This window comes from Bos indicus, chromosome 21, assembly GCF_029378745.1.
Source record: "Bos indicus isolate NIAB-ARS_2022 breed Sahiwal x Tharparkar chromosome 21, NIAB-ARS_B.indTharparkar_mat_pri_1.0, whole genome shotgun sequence".
NCBI lineage: Eukaryota > Metazoa > Chordata > Mammalia > Artiodactyla > Bovidae > Bos > Bos indicus.
In genome coordinates this window covers 8,551,225-8,572,576 of record NC_091780.1, presented here as the reverse complement: position 1 = coordinate 8,572,576, position 21,352 = coordinate 8,551,225, and the positions used below count along the sequence as shown (strand labels likewise).

Sequence of the window (21,352 nt, the reverse complement as noted above, 5' to 3'; positions counted from 1 at the left end):
GGACAGCAAGGGGATCCAACCAGTCAATCCTAACGGAAATCAAGCCTCAATATTCATTGGAAGGACTGATTTTGCAGCAGAAGCTCCAATACTTTGACCTGATGCGAAGAGCCAACTCACTGGAAAAGCCCCTGATGCTGGGAAAGACTGAAAGCAGAAGGATAAGGGGGTGTCAGAGGATGAGATGGTTGGCTAGCATCACCCACTCAGTGGTCATGAATTTTAGCAAACTCTGGGAGATAGTGGAGGACAGAGGCGCTGGGGTGCTGCAGTCCATGCGGTCGCACGACTCAGCAACTGGAAAACAACCACCACTTCTGGGTAGGGTAGAAACACAACAGGATTTGACTTCCTTAAAGGCAAGGGCACCTGTTCTCCTGCAGAGCCTCGAGCTCCCCTATTGCACGGCTCTGCCCTGCAGGCTCCGCAAAGCTGCCTCCTGGAGCTCAGGCCCCTAACCTGGGTGTGGGAATACCCACCCTGCCCTGGGCTTCTCCAGGGGATCACCACCAGATGTGACAGCATCCAAAGTCTCTGGACATTCTTGCCATCTCTTCAGGCTTTCACGATTAGGAGGGTGGGGGGCAGGACAACTGCCTCAACGCTGCGAGGTCAGGAGCCCAGACCTTGAATTCAGGGAGCTGACAACCAGGGTGAACAGCCACAGTGGACCTTCACTTCCCGGCTGCTCCTTCAGCATGGTAACAGAAAATCCCGGGGGCCGGACAAGGCCGTGGTCAGCCACTGCCACCCACCTTATCAGCCATGCCCCAAATACTCCTCCTCCAGCTCCTTCCTTCCTGCACTCCCTTCCTTTCTCAATAAGCTGTTTTTAAAACGAGAGCTTAATGGAATTTCTCCCTGTTTCTCCCAGTGCGGATGGAATGGTGCATGGAAAGCAAAGGGAACAATTCCCTTTGCAGGGTGCACACCATCCGCTGCAGATGCTACAGTGTTCACTCAACATTTTTCATTCCCTCCCTTTCACAGGAGCATGGAAGCACTCACTCTGTGAGCAACCCAGGAAGCAGGCAGGCCTCTTTCAACCTAGAGGAGGGAGGCAGGGTGCATTTTAGTGGGTTGGTGGTTCCAAGTCTCCGCCCCACCCCCCCCACCCCCACCCCGACCTCCCGCAAGTCTATCGGGTGAATAATGAATTCAGGAAACTTTGGCTTCTCTCTGCACTCCTCGACTCACAAAAGCTAAACAATTTTTTCCTTTAAAAAGGAAGAAAGAGATTTGCGCTCTCTCAAGAGTAAGTCTAACCCATTGTCTGTCGTATTGCTCCCTGCAATTCCAGAGCTGAGGGGCGGGGCCGTGGCAAACTAGTTTCATATCGAAAATCAACAGAGACAGGCATGAGCAGTCTGCACGGCTCTTTCTTTCCCTTGCAAAGCGCCGACTTCCCAGCTGCGATTAGAGATGCCGGCTGGGGCTGGGCTTCCTCCGCGGACTCTGCAGGAGGCAGGCTGGGTGCCCTGCCGGGGACATACGCTGAGAGCTGCGGACCGCCTGGGCCAAGCGGGCTTTGGTTTGTGCAAGGCTGCCATCGTGTGGCCGCTTCGGGTATTTCCCTGGGAAAACGGCCCACGCTCCCCAAGTCTAGGAACTCTGTTCAATGCCACCGGTCAGAAGGAGGGCTCAAGATGAATAAGAGGAAAATCAAGTTCTAAGCTTCCCGTCCAGGTCTGAATCTTCTTCAGAGCATCTCATGGGCCCTTCCACGGAACTCAACTACAGGCATGTAGTGATTTCTCCTGGAAACAAGGAAGGACTTTGTTATCAATCAGGACAGACAGAAGGTCCAAGGGATAAGGCATCCATAAGACTGGCCTGGTCTTGCCAGATCATCTTCCAAGATGCCCTCAGTCTCAAAGATGGAAACAGCCCTATGAGTCCCAGGAACCCACTTTGTGTAGGGACCAGGCCGGCACAGAACAAGTGCTCAGTTAAAAGTGGTTTCGAGTGTTTCACAGACATCTCCTCCAGGCAGAACTCTCAGCTTGCTGCCCAACTAAACAACCCTGAGACTGACTACCTGCAGATACCCAGGGCTGGAGGGCTAAGGGCGCTGTTAGTCTGCACAGGGTTTCTCAACCTAGGATGATATTTCAAGCCACATAATTCCTGGGGCTCTGGGGGCTGTCCTCACGTTGCAGCATACCTGGTTTCCACCTACTAGTAGCCCTCCTCACCCAATGGTGACAACCAGAAATGCCTCCAGATGGGGCCAGTTGTCCCCCGGAGTCAAGTCAGCACCAGCTGAGAACCACTGTCGAGGGTCTTCTAGGGTCTTATTGCTGCTGTTAACAATTACCACACATTTATTGTCCCCAAACTGCACAGATTGATTATCATGCAGTCCCAGTGGTCAGAAGTCCAAATGGGTCTCCTTGGGCTAAAATCAAGGCATCAGCAGGGCTGTGTCCCTTCTTCAGGCTCTAAGGAAGAATCCATGTCCTTGCTTCTCTCAGACCCTAGGAGCCGCCTGCATTCCTTGGCTCATGGCCCCTCCCTCCAAATTAAAACTCTGCGAGGTTGGTGGAGTTTTTCTCACACTACATCCATGTCCAGCAATGTCTTTTGTAGTCAGCTCTGCCTCTGTCTCCCTCTTTAAGGACCATGTGATGACAGTGGGCCCATCTGGATAACCCACGACCATCTCCCCCTTTTGAGATTACTAACCGCATCGGCAAAGCCCCTTTTACCACCTAAGGGAACATAGCCACAGGGTCTGAAGAGCCTGACGTGGGCACTGGGGCGGGCTGGGGGGATGGTTACTCAACCTGCACCAGTGAATACAAATGTAATTGGCTCCAGCAGAGCTGAGAGCACAGGTCAGCAACACAGCCAGAGGGTGACGGGCCATGCCCTCGCTGAGGACAGCAGCGCCCTCGTCCCAAAGCCCTGGGTGACCCAAACAAGTCTCACCTGCAAACTGAGCTGCTAGTTTTTCACAGACCCTGACTTTCCCCGTGAGGGTCCTCTGATCCCCAGAAGGCAACCCACCAGAGGGAGGGGAAACAACGCCATGCCCTCCTGTGTCACAAATCCTGGCTACCAGCCACCCCCAAGGGAAGTCATTTCTAATGGTGGGACTTCAAGCTGCGTGTCAGGCCTGGGAGAGAGAAATGGCCCCACGGCCCTCTGTGGCCCGTGCCCCACACGAGGCTCAGAAATGACAATGGTCAGCCTGGAGCCTGCCCTGCCTGAGGGGCTCAATGTGGGAACAGTGTGGGGACCGTAGTTCTCACTAGGGAGACGAGACCTGAGCTCAGCTCTGTGCTGAATACAAGGATACAAGGTCTAAGTGAAGGAAACCAAAAAGTTAATTGGCTCTAAAGGATGGTATGGGGAGGGAGGTGGGAGGGGGGTTCAGGATGGGGAACACGTGTACACCCGTGGTGGATTTATGTTGATGTGTGGCAAAACCAATACAATATTGTAAGTAATTAGCCTCCATTTAAAATAAATAAATTTAATTTTAAAAAAAAGTTCAGTTAGGCAGGGACAGGAAGGGGCTGATAGAAACTCTCTAATAGATTAGGGGGCTCCAGAGTAGAAAGGAGAGGCTTCCCCAATGGCTCAGCAGATAAAGAACCTGCCTGCAATGCAGGAGACAAAGGAGACCTGGGTTCTATCCCTGGGTCGGGAAGATCCCCTGAAGGAGGAAATGGCCACCCACTCCAGGATTCTTGCCTGGAGAATCCCACGGACAGGGTTCCAAAGAGTCACACATAACTGAGAGACTAAAGAGAAGCTGAGAGCGGGTAGAAAGGAGATGTGCCCCACCCCAGACAGGAGTTCCCAGAGGGCCCCCCGTGAGCTCCAGACCGCAGGAGAGAGCCACACGGGGTCACCAGGGCCCGCCCCTCACAAAGCCACCTTGGCCTGGATGGAAACAAATGATTCTCCTGTGGCCAGAGTAGTGAGGATGCAGGCTGAGGGGGCCTGTGGCCCCCGGCGCCGCCTCCCTGTGGCACCAGGGGAAGCGTCAGCGGACGGCAGCAGGACCACGCAGCAGGAGACCAGGTGGATGGGAGCTCCAGAGAGCCATGCTGCCCCCCTGGGTGGCCACCTGAGCCAGAGAGCCAGAGAGGCATGCCTGTGGGCTGGCACCGTGTGGGTGGCAAGAGCCAGGCCCAGGGCCTGAGTCTCCTCCTCACTGAAGCCCCTGTCTGCTCTGCACAAGATCCCGGGAGGAACGCGACACAGAGGAACATCCTTTCAACATCTTCTAATGTAGCTTACATGGGTTTCGTTATATGGGTTTTCATACTTATTTTGTAAATGCATCATGTGTAGTTGGTTATGTGTGTGTGTGTGTGCGTGCATGCACGCTCAGTCACTCAGTCCTGTTTGAAATAGTTACTGTACTCTACACAGTGGTTGTTAAGTCAGTAAGTCGTATCTGCCTCTCTCCGACCCTGTGGACTGTAGACCACCAGGATCCTCTGTCCGTGGGACTTGCCAGGTAAGGACCCTGGAGGGGGTTGCCATCACTTCCTCCTCCAGGGGATCTTCCTGATGCAGGGATCGAACCTGCAGCTCCTGCCTTGGCAGGTGGATTCTTTACTACTGGGCCACCTGGGAAGCCCATATATAACCCTGTAAGCCCCCTACATATGAATGGGTTCCATTCCAATAGCGTGTTCCAAAATCCAGTTTGTTCGTAAGTCCCACATGGTTAGCCTAGGTACCCAACTAACAAAATCAACTATAGAGTATGGTACTGCAATAGCTTTATAACACTTTGCACACACACACACACACACACACACACACACACAACAGAGAAAACATTTTTAAGCTTACAGTACAGGACCTATAAAACTACAGGAGTCAGTACAGCAGCTGGCACAGGGTGGCATCCAGTGAACAGGCCGGCAGAGGTACTGACGGAGCAGGCGGGGTGGCGGGAGACGGGAGAGCTGAAGGGCCGTCAGCAACAGGAGACGGAGGCCCAGCTGAGTGTCACTTCTGCCCGTGCTGATGGCACGGGTTCTGGCTCCTCGCTGGACTCGATTCCATCCACCCTCTTGAAAAACAATCCAGTGGTGTCTGGGCAGTGGCTCTTCTGTCCTCATCACAGATGACGCGGGAGCCCTGGGCTGCGTGCTGAGTGGCTGCTGCAGCCTCCACGGAGCGGCGCACATTCGGGTCCTGCGCCTCAAAGCCAATGGTGCCTCCTCCAATGAAGACAGCCCCCTGCCCTCTCCTCGTCTCTGAAGTTCTTCAGTTGCTTCTCTTTCCTCTTCCTCTCTGTGCCTCCTCTGGGCCTCCAATTCCATCAGGTCTTCGTTAGCAGGCACCTTGTGCTGCCCGGCAGGTTCCGGGGCTGTCGCGGGGCGCTCCTTAGCAGCACCGGCTACGTCTCTGCTGCTCCCACGCTTGCCTCCCGACGTCCTGGGCTTGCAGTAAAAGTGCTGTGCTGCTGGAGTCTACACAGTGCTGGACGGGAAGGGACGCAGCACAGCCGGTGGGAGAAATGCGCGTGCGTGGTGATGGACGCTAGACACGAGAATTAACGAACACGATTGGCCATGCGAACAGCAGCCAAACTTCAAAGCCACGTTCGCTGCTTTGAAAGTTCGCAACTTGACGGTTTGTAAGGAGGGGACTTAGTGCTTACACACACGTACATATCTGTATGTATATATTGATAGATATGTCTGTCTATATATACTTATACATACACACATATATATATATGTGATCATGTTGATGTTATCTGCTTCTCTTGGTCATAAGAGAACCCAGCAAACATTCCCCAAATCAAAGCCCCCTGATTTGCAAGTGGAGCGCAGAGAAGGAATGATGATGATCAACCGAGCCAACCCCTTCAACTTGAGCTGCACCAGGACAAATCTTCCAGAATGCCTGGCCCCACAGGATTTGAACAGATCCCAACCACCCATGGACACACAAGGACCCAAGGTTCCATCTGCTCAGAGTCTGCCCTGTACAGCAACCAAGAGCTGCCTCAGGCTATGGACAGCCAAGGCCAAGACAGCCCACAAGATTTGCAGCCTGCCCACATGCTGTCAAGAGCCTGTTAGGGAAACCAGAAGGGAAGTAGTCTTATCCGGGCTTCAGAGACAAGAGAGAGAGCAGGCCTCTGACCTTGCTTTGACCTGCCTGGACACCGCCCTGACTTCATGCCTGCCCACAACAAGCGCACCAGTTGATCCCAGTAAGCTGAGAGGCACTATCGATAAGAGAGGGAGTGAGACTTGGAATTCTCCTGAGCACTGAGGGTCTGGCCAATCCCCCGGAGGTCTGGAAAATCTCATCACTCACAAGCATTGTGAAAAAAAAAAAGTTAAAGTGGAACAAGAGCTGCAGTTTTGCTCACAAACTGAAGATGATATCAGTTTGGGGCCAAGGATTATAAGCAGGAACCCCAAAACTGCAGTGTGAAGGCTTGCCCCTGGGCTGGACACACTGCCTAGGACCTTCCCCCAGTAGGGACTCCAGACCGCTGTCACACGAGACTTCCCAGCACTGCCGGAATCCTGATGCCAGTCAGCCCAGCTCAGTGACGCACGTGCTCTTACTCTCCTCCACTCTTTCTACCTCTCTTTTCTTTTAATGATGGTACAGTGAAAGTAACTTAGATAATTCTCTATTAAATATTGAAATTGCTTATTTGTGCGTAACGAGTGGTTTCCTTTGTTAACGACTCCTTTGAACCTGAAACAAAAGTAAAAACTCCCAGCACGACAGGGTACCTGGTGCAGAGACTGCCTTCTAGCAAGTCTGAAGGTGACTTTTGCTTGGTAGAAAGGGGGGCTCCATAAGATAAGCCAGTAAGTATTAACACACGCTCATGGCAGCCTTTCCACTGCAGTGGCCATTTACAGGGTTTCTCTGACAGGAAAAGAAACTACTCTTTCTGATTGTCTCCTTTGATGCTGACAGTGACAGAGACCCCGCTCCTCGCTGTCCGGCTGGGCGCTGGGCCTGTGGGCCTCACGTGACCGTGTCCACGTGTCCCAGCTCCCCTTCCCTGGCATGGCCATGGCGATATTCTGTGCCCTGTGAGGGGTGAGAGACACAGAGGCAGAGACAGGGAAGCGGCTGCAGGATGTCACTGCTTCTTGACGTGGAAACTCAGCCCCCGCTCCAGAACTTCCGGCTGCTGACCATCTTCTCCTCAGAAAGAGAAATCAAAATCAGAAATTTTACATTCTTTCTCATGGAACACAGGGATTCTAGAAACCATCTCATAATGTGTTGGCCTCCCATCCAGCCTGCTGGATTCATTCATCCCTCATCCCAAAGGGCTTGTTCCCAAAGACCTTCTGGAACAAGATGCCCAATGCCGAGGTGGCTGAAAACGAAAGTCCAGCTGAGGTCCAGTGTGCAACAACAAGTGTCACCACCGCGGCTAGACCCTGCACCCCCGAGGTGAGCTTCCACGGGACCCTGGGTCCCCAGCACGCTCCTCCCCCCTTGCATCTGGTCTTCCTTGCTGAGTATGCTGCTAAGGTTCATCTGTAGTACGCATTACCACTCCATCCCTTTTTATAGCTGAAGAATATTCCACCGCATGGATATACCACATCTTGTCTATCCCTCTACCAAGTGAGGGATTTTGAATTGATTTCCAATTTTTATTATTATCAGCAATGCTGCTCTGAACATGTGTGTACAAGTTTTTGTGTGGACAGTTGCCTTCAGCTCCCTTGGGTATATACCAAGAGTGGGATTTCTGGATCTCACAGTGTGAGTCTGGGATCTCAGGACAGCTTTCTTCCAAGTAATGGCTCCTCTGCGGATTTTTCTATATTCATTGTAGAGTCAAATAACTTTCTCCCCAATATCTGCCATTAGACGGGAATAAAAGGACACTTTGTTTATAAAACACAACCATTAGTACTGCCACACCAAAAGTAACCCAAGGAAAAACAGACAACTGGACTTCATCAAAATTCAACATGCTGCGCTTCAAATGACACCCCCAAGAAAGTGAAAAGACAGCCACAGAATGAGCAAAAATATTTGCAAATGATACGTGTGATAAAACAATTGTATCCAGACTTACATTCTTCAGCTATAAAAAGAAATGAAGTGATGCACGCTACAACATGAGCGAACCTTAAAAATTATGCTTAAATAACAGGTGCAAATGACCACACATTGTATGAGCCCACATGTACAGAGTGTCCACAGGGGCAACTCTACAGTGAGAGGGTAGGTTCATGGTTGTCTTGGGCTGGGCAGGGGTGGAAAGGGAGAGACTGCTCACAGGTACAGGGTTTCTTTTTGAGGAATTGGTTGCGATGATGGATGCACCACTCTGTAAACATACTGAAACATGGCAGTATATGCTTTAAATGAAATAAAGTTTATGGACTGTAAATTAGATCTCTATGAGCTGTTATATAATAACATGCAAGAACATGGAGAACTAAATAATATATTTTAAATGGTGGTTTAATAAAACAACACCCCATGCACACCGCCTCACTGATACTCGTGCACGCCTGTCACATGGAAGGATTCCTGCACACAGCCCCTCACCAACAGGGCCATGCACTTCCAGGAAGCGGCTGCTCTGAGCCCATCATGGGTCCCTCTCATGCAGTTCATTTGTATGTCTTCAACTGAATTAACAGATGGGTTTTCCTTCCTTGGGAGGATTCCTTTATTGAGTAGTAACTTTATCAAACCCCTGAGCCACTTTGATCAGTTAATTTCCAGGTAAACACAAAGCACCGATGATTGATCTCAAACAGTGCAATGTTCACAGCTCACATCGACGCGTGTGGGAGGGTCCATCCGCCGTCACTCACAGCAGCCCCTCGGCTGCACACCCGAGACCCCTGGATGGCTGTGCCTCCTTCCAGAGACCCCACATGCCCTGTGGGTGGCTTCTGGCATCTCCACGTGGAGCCCTAAGCTCTGCTTCTACGCAGCTGGCCTCCTCTCTCTTCCCAATGGTATAAAAGAGACATGTACACTGGAGACTCCGGGATGGATGCTTTCAGAGAATGGTTTCCTTAGGTCCAGGGACCATGCCCCACTTCTCTGTAAGATGCAGGGTTGGCCCTGAGCACACACACTGAATATGTGCTGTACAACAATGCCAGAGTCCAGCTCCAGCAGCCAGAGAATCAGCCTGAAGGGATGAGCCGAGTCGGCAGAGAATGATATAGCCTCTGACTCAAGGTGCAGGACTACATGTTTATTTCAAGCTTCAGGTTTTCTTTTATACTTTGACAAAAGCATTAGTTCAGAGGTTTGACATTTTCAGTTCCCCCCCAACCCAGATTTATTGTCTCCAGAAATCATTGTTGCCCTTCAAACAGAGTTCCTGTTTCAGTGATTCTCTCAGAATCGGCTTTACTATCTATTATCTACTTCCTCTTATGCATCCTATACTTAACTTGTGATTACATTGTAACTCATGCCACATTCCTCAGTTTATTTCTTATCTTTCTAAATCCTGTTTGCCCCTAGCATCCTAAGCTCACTATCTCCTAAAAAGTCTTCTAGCTATTCTTAATTATTCCTAAACCCTAAGCTCAGCAAACTTCCTTTGCCATAAACATTCCCCTCACAAACAGGTCTCAGATAACAGTCCTTCCCATGGCCTCAAGCTGCGGCCTATGTGCTCATCCTGGAACGTTCTTTGTAAAGATCCTTGAACAAATGTCAATGGTTAACTTTATGGATTATTCTCTGGGCACAACTACAGAAGGCTTTGTGCTTTCTCATGCTTCCCTCAAGAACAATGAGCACCTTAACATTCTTTCCAGCCAACTCAACCAAAGAAAGGAAAGAACAAGTCAGAATCACAAGACCTAACTCCTTCATCCCGGGACTATGCCTGAGGGATGAGAAGAAGGGGTTGGGGCCGTGCCTCCATTTTGTCAGTAATGTCTAACACGGCTCCCGACACAACAGGACGGATGGACCATGGGTGGATGGATGGACAGACATGAAGAGATGGTGGGTGGACAGGCAGGAGGGTGGCGGGGTCAATGGGCAGGTGAGCAGATGAGTGGAGAAATGGAAGGAGAGAGCAAGAGGGCCAGGGAGATGGATGGGAGGGTGCAGGGATGAACAGACGGACGGACAGACACATGAGTGAGTAGTAAGTACCACATCCCACCCCACACATCCTCGGATCACTCAGGAAGCAGCAGGTCGGAATCTCGCCAGCACTCAGCACCAGGGGTCTCCTTCCCAACGTCAGGCTCCAGGATGGGCTTCCCTGTGTCCCTAAAAAACCGAAACTGTCCCTCTGCCCACCTCTTGAGGGTCCAGCAACAGAGGAACAGAAGGAAAGTGTCACCCCTCCCTCCCGAGGAGACCTGTGACCATCCACTCCCCCTGCCCCAGTTACAGAGGGCCAGCTCTGCCCTGATACTGCGGACAGGAGAGACAACTCACCCCACCCTGGGCTGACCCCAGTGGAGGCTCAGGGAGGCCCAGCAGAGACCAGGGCGTGGAGGCCACGGTTAGGGGGGATGCCTGAGCTGAGAGCAGACATGTGTGCAGGAGGGAGCCTGACTGATGTGTGTGCATGCATGTGTGTGCGTGTGTGTGTGTGCAGGAAGGAGCCTGACTGATGTGCGTGTGTACATGTGTGTGTATCTGTGTGCAGGAAGGAGTGGTGAGAGAGGGGAGGCATAGACCCTTGGCAGACCCTAAATAAAACCCTTGTGCGTCTGAAGATGGGAGGCCCTGGAGATAGAAGGAGGGGAGGGCAAGCACAGAGATGAGGCAGGCCGGTGGGCTTCTGTGACGGCCCCGGGTGCTGCAAAGACGGTCTTAAGCCAAGGGGGTGGGGGTCACCAGTGATATGATCAGACGGACACACCCCCAGAAGTCAGGGCAGCACTCAGCTCACCCACCCCAAGACAGCTGACCGGCCTGCCCTGGAAAGAATTCTACTGACCCCGGGTGAGGCCAGGCCAACACGTGGAAAGTCCACCCCACGCTCAGAAGATGGGCTCTGGGGCCTCATGGGGCTGCTGGACTGCGCCACAACCTGTGAACCACCAGCAGCATGGCCAGGGCAAGCTCGCCTGTCCTCCCTGGGGTCCAGGAGCGGGATCCCCGACAGCACCTGGGAACTGCCCTGAGCAGGGTTGGGCAGGTATTTAGAGAGGGGAGCCCGCAGTCCCAAGCGGGCCAGGCTGGCACCTTGACAGTCACCTTCCTTAGCACAAGCCTGACCACTGCAGGCACCGTCACTCCAGAAGGGCCACTGGCCCCAAAATCCCAGGAACTTCCCCTGCAAAGCAGAAGCAGGCTGCCTGGAGCCTGCCCTGAGCACCTCCCACACAGGCCAGACCGGGTCTGGAGGTCCAGGTGCACCAGGCGGCCTGGGCCTGATCTTGGAGAGCAGCCAGTGGGGCTGAATCTTCTCTGGAAAGAAAAGCATCTCCTCGGAAAGCTCTCTGGTGTCCGGTGTCTCGCCGTTACAGCAGGGCTGTGGTGGGCGAACCCCCAGGGGATTGCTGCAGTGCTTCCTGGTGCTAAGGCAAGAGGGTCCGGTCACAGGGGCCTGGGGCAGTCTTCTCCAACTCATCCTGAGCTAGAGAAACCCCATTAGGCTTAACGAACAGGCTTCTGAAGCTCAAGCAGGAATATAGTCATTTGCCCCCAACAGGGCTTTGGTATTCACTGCAGCGCTTCTCAGACTTGGCATCACCTGAGCCCACACATCAAGCCTGGGGTAGGGAGGTCTGTGTGGTCGTTTGTCCCTCAAAGGACAGCACAGCAGGGACATGGGGCAGCACCCCGTGACAGGAGCCTAGAGGGACAGCAGCGCTCCAACCCCGAGGGCAGGGCCAGCCTCCCCAGGGTCAGCTCAGCCTGCAGGGGTCAGAGGCAGGGCCGATCTCCTGGGGGTCAGAGGCGGGGGCTGGCCTCCCCGGGGGTCAGCTCGACCTGCGGGGGTCAGAGGCAGGGCGTCAGAGACAGGGTCAATCTCCCGGGGGTCAGAGGCAGGGGCCAGCCTCCCGGGGGTCAGGGATGGGGCCGGCCTCCCCGGGGTCAGCTCGGCCTGCGGGGGTCAGAGGCAGGGCCGATCTCCCGGGGTTCAGAGGTGGGGGCCAGTCTCCCAGGGGTCAGGGATGGGGCTGGCCTCCCGGGGGTCAGCTCGGCCTCCCCAGGGTCAGCTCAGCCTCCCGGGGGTCAGGGATGGGGCCGGCCTCCCCGGGGTCAGCTCGGCCTGTGGGGGTCAGAGGCAGGGCTGATCTCCCAGGGTTCAGAGCAGGGGACCAGCCTCCTGGGGGTCAGAGACGGGGCTGGCCTCCCGGGGGTCAGCTCGGCCTCCCCAGGGTCAGCTCAGCCTGCGGGGGTCAGGGGCGGGGCTGCATGCTGGCCCCCCGGGCAGCCCGGCACCTGCCACTGTCCGCCCCTCCTGCCCCGCCCAGCAGGCTCGTGCAAGCCACCCCGCTGCTGCCTTCACTGCGTGGTCACCATCGGTCTGCTCCCGGTCTCTGCTGATCCTCTCCTAAAACCAGAAGAGAAGCAACAGAGCGTCTCAGTTAACGCTGAAAGCCCTATTGGGGTCCTGGCCTGGCAGCGCCTGCACTGCGAACTCAGAGCGGGCAAGCCAGGTTCAAACACCAGGCCAGCCACTGGGTGGGCCGTCTTATGTTTTGTATGTAAGATGCTCCATGTGCAGATTTACTGATGGGAATGTATTTACTGGTAGGGCATGAAGTCTTGGCCAGGGGAGATCAAAGAAAGAACGAGACTAAGGAAATTCTATTTCAAAATTTGGAAAATGCAGATGTCCCCAGACATGCATGCCCATGGGCATGTCCGGGGCACCCTGAACACCTCCTGCTTTCTCTAATGGTCTTCAAGGTTGAAAAGGAGAGGCAGAGATCAGCGAAGAGGCACAGCACACACTCGGCTCAGTAGCCTGAGAGGGTCCTAAGCCAGCCCATCTTTCCACTGCGACTCAAGGAACATGAAGGCCCTTCTCTGCCAGAGGACAAGAATTGATGTCAGACACCAGGCAGATTTCCCAAGACAATCCAGCAGTTTCTGGGATATTTTCTGCCTTTGATGTTGAGTCTTCTATCCCAGAACCACCTACTTTGCAAGATAAGCAGCACTCCCCATAACATGCAATTGTCAGTTTTGGAGTTTAACATTGTTATCACTTCTCCAGGGATTCAAGAGCAGAGGCCCTTCTATGCCAGCGAATGGATGTCAGTGCAATCACCTTATGAGGACAAGTGTCTGGCGTGGCCTCAGGAAAATGCTCATGGAATCATATCTCTCCAAAATCTTACAAAATACTGAGTGGCAGCAGGCCACCAAGAAATATCCAGAAGCCCAACCTTGCCCACGGTTCTATCTGCCACCACTCTGGACCATCTCATAACCTCATGCCCTATTCCATTTTCTAGCATCTGGACTCAGCAGTAAAGAACCCGCCTGCAATGTAGCAGACACAGGAGATGAGGGTTCGATCCCTGGGTTGGTAAGATCCCCTGGAGGAGGGCAGGGCAACCACTCCAGTATTCTTGTCTGGAGAATCCCATGGACAGAGGAGCCTGGCGGGCTGCAGTCCACAGGGTCACAAAGAGTCAGACACGACTGAAGTGACCGAGCAGGAGCATGTGGACTGGAGGAGCAGGGGAGAAAAGAAAAACACATTTGTTCTGCCTGAAAGACACTGGTCCATCGCAGAATTTGAAATTCAGATTTTTCCATATTTACTTAACAATGTAAAGTTACAGCTGATTCCCATGTGTTTTCTGTTTAGTCTTGGCTTCGTTGGAGCTTGTCAAGCTTAGAGAAGAGGGCCATGAAAACTCTGATTGCAATGGTGTTTCCATCCACCACAGCTCAGAGATTCTGAGCATAAATCAAGGGCCCACTGCTGCAGAGGAGCCCAGAGCAGAGGTGTTCACGAGGCTGTGCGAGCACGGCCCCAGGACCAGCCCTAGAATGACACCCATTTGTCACCGTACCTTGTGGTCTTCTCCGTTATGGGAGAGCCCGGGTCCATCATCCTGAGAAGTCTGCCCACGAGTAGCCACGGCCTCCTTGGAATGTCCTGGGTGAGCTGCCCTCCCCAAGCAAGACAGTGAGGTCAGCAAATGGAGTGACTCTCAAGGGAGCAGACAGACAAACGATTACTAATAGAAGGGGGACCCCTTATGATCATGTAAAGCGTGGTTCCCCACAACCCAGTTCCATCCTTTTTGATCTTCACCCTGACATTTGCTACGTGCCCTCCTAGGACAGGAACACCTGCCAGGTTGTTGGGAGAGCACCTCTACTCAAGCATTTCTGAGCCGGAATTTAGATCTATTCTCCCAGCTGTTCAGGCATTATTTGGAGTCATATTTCCCCTTCTATTCCTCAGCCCTCCCCTTTGCGCATTGGAATTCCTACTCACAAGAGAGACATGCTAATTTAGCCTCCCTCTGCATCCTACCAAACAAGCACCAACTTGGAAGGGGTAACTTTCTTATCCTACTGTGTAACCTCCCCACACCTCAAAATCCATATGTGAAGGTGTGGTGGGGGGTTCAGATACCTTAGGCAAAGAATGGGCAGTTTTCTATTTGAGCTGAAAAGACAAATCGCATTTTTCAAATAAAGAATACATGTACTACATTTTACCTATAGAAATAAATGTGTACAGTTTCATTTCCAGACATCATAAATGACCAAAATTTGGTTTGGGAAAATTTAATTATAAGCATTTAAAAACACCAGCCCTCATTAGCTCTCTGTGATATGTAAGGATTTTATACAACACAGTACTAATTGCCCATGTACTTTCCTTCACAAAAACCAGCCTTGCTCACTACTGTATCCTGATCACCTGGACAGTAAGAAATGTTGAGAAATGCTCCGTTAACAGTGATCAGCTGGATGAGGGAATGAAGTAGATCATTCATCACACATCTTCTTCCTTTCCTGGTGTGTGAACCTTTGTTTTTCACGTGTTATGGACACGTGCGTGTGTGTGCTAAGTCGCTTCAGTCGTGTCTGACTTTTTGCCATCCCATGGACTGTAGCCCTCCAGGCTCCTCTGTCCATGGATTCTCCAGGCAAGAACACTGCAGTGAGTTGCCATTTCCTTCTCCAGTGTTATGGGTGAAAGTATGCCAATAGGTTTCAAACTTTCACTTGCATTTTATTCCTAGGCAATGAAAGTGCAATACTTTTTTATTATTATTCATGAACGCACTAATTTGGACCCACAAGGATGAGAAACAGAAACAGCCACACAGGGCGAAGGCAGAAGCCTACCCATTACCGTCTGGGGCTGCAGACGATAACAGTGGCCGCTAGAGGGAGCCACACAACCTTTCAAAGAGCAGCGATAGCCCAAAAAGCCCTTCCAATGCGGCGGTTCTGCCCTTTGCTCCTCTCAGCATAGCTCTCCCGCATAAACATGCTCCATGTAATGTCGGATGCTCCGGAACAAGCTGGAACAAGTTAGAGCTGCAGTCTGCAAAGCATTAGGCTTTTAGAAAAATGCCCCCACCTCCTCAGCGCAAATATTTCACATCTCTTAATGTCCATTCCCTCCAGCTTAAAAATTACATATAAATAGAAAAAAAAAATGTTTTTCCCCTGAGGATGACAATTGAATGTACTAAAAATTCACCTGGAAAAAGAAAGCAAAAATATAACCTAAAAATGAAAAAAAAAAATTAATCTGTGTGTAATTACTTCCTGCCTCCAGCAACTTTTTTTTCTTAAAAAAAAAAAAAAAAAAAACTGTTGATGTGTTCAGTTTCTTCTTCTCCAGGAAAAAAACGTAGGCATGTGTAGGCTTTCAGGGAAGTCACATAAGACAGAATTCTGATCCTATTGGTCAAGTTTCAAAGGCTTCATCTGTAACTGAGTGTAGAAAGAAAAAGTTTCTCACCAACTCCTTCTCTCAAAAGGTCTGCATAACCCTGAAAATATTTTCAGGGCCTTTATAAGCCACAGATGTTATCAACAGTCAGGACCATGCAAACTCTAAAAGCCCCAACACAGCTTCAAAAATAGATTTTAAAACATCTGAAAGGAGCAGAAGTTAATTTCCCACTGGGATGTTGTGGAATGTTGTAAAATGTCTACGCCTTCCTTAGAATGTAAAAAGCCATGGCCCCACCGGGCTTCTTGCTAAAGTTCTATTCCTATGGTCCATGAAACTGTGGGAGACCTCCTAAATAATAGTCAGGAATGAAGGCACAAAAGATAGAAGTTGAAAAGAAGAACAAATAAAGAAAGTGACCCTAAGAATAATTAAAAACTAAAAATAAATGGTCTCATGAGATTTCCAGGGAAGAGAAGTTTCCAGAACCTGCACTGTTTGGGTGCAGTCTTGGTGCTGGTTGGGAAACCCCAGTGGGCTAACATGGGCTGATTTCTGTGAGGAGAGAAACAGACTAAAAATTGAGAAACTCCAAGCATCTGGGCTAATCTGTGACTGCATCTGTGGCCCCCACTCGCCAACCTGGAAAAAACCTGCGTGTCAGCGCTAACTGACAAAATTGTTACAAGATGAAGCTGGTTGGCGGAAAACCTTGGCCAGTGAATTAAAATCCTGACTGCTGGCCCTGGGGGAGACAGGAGGTGTAGGTGAAACTGGGAACTAACCATGATTTACACAGGGAGTGAAAAGACCATAATTTAGAGTTTTTTAAAAAAATTACAGTTTCTGTAATCTAATTATAACCCTAATTATAAGCATGGCCCTTCTTCCTTCAAGGGACTCCAGCATGTTTCTAGAACATTCTCTGTGAAAGTTCATTTCCCGTTTTAAGGAGAGAGTTGGTGCATCTCGGAGTGAGCTACAGTGTCAGGGTTGGCATTGGAATCCTAGCTCGCTTCCCCTGACCAGACCACACCAGCTTCCTCAGCTCTCAAAATAACCCCCAGTGGAGTTCTCCTCAGAGGAAACCATCTCCCCAGTTATGCGACAATGTCCTCCCCTGCCAACCCCCTCCAGCCCCTGCTATTTCCGCATTCTGAAGGGCAGCCCCCCACCTTTTCCCCCCCCCCCATTTTCAGCCAAGGAGCTTCAGTGTCCAAGCCGCAGGGCCGGGCCTGCGTGGAGGCTGCAGGCTCATTTGTGAAGCCCCACGGCCGCCTGGCCAAGCGCTCAGGACCAGACGGGTTTCCCTTCATCTCTGACTGAGCCCCGCAGGGCAAGTCACTTAACCGCCTCATTAGAATCGCAGTCACGGCCCTGCTGCGGCCTCCTCCCCAGGTGCCCGGCCACCCCATTAATTCCTGCAAAGACCCATTAAGCCTCCTGGCCCAAAGGCAGCCGAGGAGCAAAACCTATGGCTGTTGTCATCAGTGAGCTCCCCGGTGCTCTCCCCGGTCTCCACCTCAGGGGAATCCATCTCCCGGGGGAAGAGAAGGCCTGGCACCCAGCACGCCCATCCCTAACGAGCTGCCCACAGCCGCGGGGCTGGCACAGACGCTGAAGGGGGCTGGGGACCAGGAGGAGCCACGCCTTCACTGCGGCCAGTGAATCTGAACAGTTAGACCCCCACACCCCACTGCAGCCCTGAGCCCCAGCTGCCGCTGAGACCCGGCCTGGGGTCGTCAGCCTCCCCACCTGAGACCCCCCACCTGGGCACAGACGCCATCCGCCACCAAACCCGCTGCACGCTTGTTGGAGGCGGCAGGTGTGTCCCTAACAGGGCTGTCCACCACCCAGCGCGAGGCAGGCCTCACAGACACAGAACGTGGGCCGCTGCCCGCGTGAGCCCTCCCGGCGGAAGAGGTGCAGAGTCTGCTGCCCCGAGAACTTCTGTGTGCCTCAGAATCTTCACAGATGACGCACTCCGCCTGCGGCAACCGGCGTCTCCAAGGCACCTTCCTGCTGACTTCCCTGATCCTTCCAATCAGAACACGGGGACCCTGACTCCCAGGGAATCTCTGATCCGGCTACACTGAGGGAGAGCTAATATTTGAGCAAGAGGGTCTGGAAGGTGTGGCTCCTTCAGGAAGGGAGGCGGCAGCAGGCCAGGATGCCACCACCCGGTGCTCGCTCTCTCCTTTGTCCCTGCAACAGCGACAGAGATGGTCTCCCCGGCAGACTCATCCGAACCGACCCTAGAAGCGATCAGCCCACAGGGCACGGCTCCACCCCACTCACAGTCCAGATGAAGTCTTGACTGTTGAAGCTGAACCTTCAGCCAGATGTTATCTCGCTGGCCCCAGGCTCCGGGGGGCTCCACCTCCCACAGGCGTCCCCGCTCGGCTGGGTGGGCCGCCAGGAACTTCCTGCAGACTGGGGGGAGGTGCACAGAGCAGTCAGGGGGGCCGCTGACCATGCCCACCCTCCCCTGTGTCCCCCGCCCGGCCCACCCCCAGCTCTCTGACCCCTCTGTGCCCCTCCCCTGCCTCCCACTTTTACCCACCCCGTCCAGCCTGCTCGGGGGCCACAGTGAAACACCACTCGCCCGGGGGGTGGGGGGTGGGGGGTGGTGGGGGTAGTCTTAAACCACTGACAGTTGTCTTCTCATAGCTCTGGGCTGGAAGTTCGAGATCAAGGCGTCAGCAGGCTTGCCTTCTCCTGAGACCTCCCTTTTTGGCTTGGAGATGGTTCTTCTGACTGTGTCTTCTCCCCATCTCCCTTCTGTACCCACTGGGCCCTATCTCCTCTTCTTACGGGGGCCTCCTCTTACTTGTCCTGTTGGATCATGGCCCCCCTTAGGACCTCATCCAACCTTAATCACCTCCTTATAGCTCCTGGCATCACTGACACAATGGACATGAGTGTGGGCAAACCCCAGGAGACAGCGGAGGACGAGGGAGCCTGGAGTGCTTCAGTCCATGCGGTCACAAAGAGGCGGACACGACTGAGGGACTCCATCTCCACATACAGTCACCCTGGGGGTTAGACTTTGGGGGGGACCCTATTCAGCCCCATAACATCACCCACCCAGTCCCCTCTGCAGACACCGTCCCTGCCTCTGAGCCCCGCAGCCCTCCTCTCCCAGGGACCCTTCCCACTCATCCACAGACGTCCGGACTCCAAACCCCTCAAGGTTGTAGATGTCTATGCCACATTCACGGGGTGAGCATTTCCACATGGCGGGGCCCCAGTTCAGCCAGCACGGGGGGCTGCATCAGGCCCCTGGCAAGAGCGCAGATGGAACCCAGAGGGCGTGATGCTAAGAAGGTGGAAGCCAAGCTGGTCGAATGCTAGATAGGTAGCCCTGCTCTCCTGTCTTGACAAATGTAACTCCTCAACAAGAGGAAAAGCCAGTTTTAAATTTAGAATTCTTAGATTCCTGGGTGTTTTGCACTTGAAGGTGGCAGTGCCAAGCGAGCTGGCCCCCAGCTGGCAGCCCACCCTCTTCTCCCCGTCCAGCTCCCCACACACTGGACATACGAACGTGGACCCCACACCCACACTCCATGACACCCCACCAGAATAAGGACGTGCAGATGGGTGTTACGGTCCGCCTTAGGTGCACAGGCCCAAGATGGCATCCACTCGGGCCCTCGACAGCCCCGGGCAAGAATCCTCGGGTTCCAGTAGCCTGAGCTGGTTTAGGAGTGGCCTGGACCCAGCTGAGAACATCCCCTTGGGCCCACTTTCCTCATGGCATGGACAGAGGTTCAGCCTCGACAGGGCGCTAAAGCATGGGGCCCTGGGCAGCGGGCCCTCTGGGCCATTCCAAGGCCAGGACTGTAGCAGATAAAAGGCGGTCAGGGAGGCGTGGAGCAGCCGGCCTGGGCCTCCAGCTGCTGCTCTGTCTACACACTGCCTGCTCACCCCTGAGCCCAGGCACAGCGAGGGTGACGCAGAAGCAAATGAGACCCCGAGTATGATTCGCAGTCAGCACCGTCAGAGCTTCCATCCCTGCCAGGTGGAGATACAGGCCATGGGAGGGTCTTTGCGGTGTGGCCCCTGTCCTCTGAAGCCTGCTCCTCCCCAGGGGAACCTGGGGAGGGCTCAGAGCACGCTTCCCTCAGCTCCTGGTCCCCCTGGGGCTCCTGGCTGGAAGGGCAGAGTAATGATTACCGTCTTCTCAGCAGAGAGCAAAGGCCCACTGAGGCCCGACAGCAGCTGTCAACAGAGTGTAAGTTCCCTGCATTCTGCTTCTCTCTGACGCTGGGTTGGTTTGGTTTTTATTATTTTCTAAATCTAGCTCTTTCTCAGGGGCCGGACAAAGTTTGCCCCTTGTGATCAAGCTTGCGGTCTCAGTGCTGAAGCAACGGGAGGTTTCTCAGAAGGAAGAGAAAACCCACAGGCCCGTCATGGTGCCAGAGCTTCCAAGGGACCTCCCACCCCAGAATCATCTGGATCACACGGGAGTTATGCATCCCACTCCCCAGATGCCCCTCCCCAATGCAGCCATCACCTTGGTACATGGCGGGCGAGATAGGCCAGCTGACACCCAGGGCCTCATCCTCTCGGAACGTCTGGCAGAAGTCCTGCAGCATGGTTAGCCCCAGGCCCCGCCGGCGGTGGCGCCTCCGGACAAACACGGTGTCGAAGACCGGCAGGAGGTAGCAGGTACCTGTGCTGTCACCGCACAGGCTGCCTGTGGGAAGGCAAGAGACACGCGTGGTCCCCCGCGGGGACCAGCCTGCCGGGACCCAGCGGGACCCCACTTGGCCAGGTCCCTGGTACCCCTGGAAGCAGCGCCAGCCTCACAAACTAAACGCCCGAAGACGAGACAGCAGATCACTCGAAACCACCCACTCCTCAGCTGACTGGCAGCCCAGACACTCTCAACTGCTGCGAGCAAGGCCACTCGGCTATCGCCCTGAAATCACAGCAAACTCAGGGGACTAGGCAGGGTGAGGCCACGATGCACACAGAGTCCTCACACCCCTCCCTCACTGAACACAGTTCAGAGACCCCCCAAAGCCAAGGAGGAGCATCTGGGCAACATCAGAGTTCCCCCTGAACCCAGGGAAATGGGCTAGGACTTGCTCCAGGGTACAGAGTTCACCTTGGCCGATTATGGCAAAGCACGTTTACCACAAACAGACCAAGTCCTGTTTTCCATGGAACATGAGTGAACTGCTACTGCAGAGCAAGACAGGCTTCAGCTGGCCCCTCCCCCACTTTCCCACACCGATTTAACTTCACTGCAACCAGAACTAATACCAGTACAGTTGCTGTTTCTGCAACAGGAATATGTCCGTGCAGTCAGTCACGTCCATTGTCACCCTAAGCTAAAAATGCCACGTGCACCCGACTACATCACCTTCCTCACTTCCCAACTACCCGGTTGCTTGTGCTCTGAATGTCCCAGAATCTAAGAAAAGAAACATGTCACCTACTCAGCGCCTATTGGAAGAGGTGGTCTTTGTGCCTGCAAAAAATTCAAAGGTAAGTAATTTCCCAAAGAAACAAACAAACAAAGAGTCGAATTAGCCAGGC

At 53.2% G+C, this 21,352-nt stretch overlaps 1 protein-coding gene across 1 annotated transcript in view; it reads right to left on the bottom strand.

Annotated features, from left to right (window-relative positions):
- Positions 1 to 9,169: 9,169 nt before the first annotated feature.
- FAM169B (Protein) overlaps positions 9,170 to 21,352 on the bottom strand; it is a 97,061-nt gene continuing 84,878 nt past the window's right edge. The window contains exons 6-9 of the mRNA XM_070775037.1: positions 20,322 to 20,504; positions 18,104 to 18,238; positions 13,953 to 14,047; positions 9,170 to 12,475 (exon numbers count right to left, since the gene is read on the bottom strand). Of these exons, the coding sequence (XP_070631138.1) occupies positions 12,302 to 12,475; positions 13,953 to 14,047; positions 18,104 to 18,238; positions 20,322 to 20,504 (587 nt within the window). The 3' untranslated portion in view covers positions 9,170 to 12,301. The remainder of the gene's footprint in view (positions 12,476 to 13,952; positions 14,048 to 18,103; positions 18,239 to 20,321; positions 20,505 to 21,352) is intronic.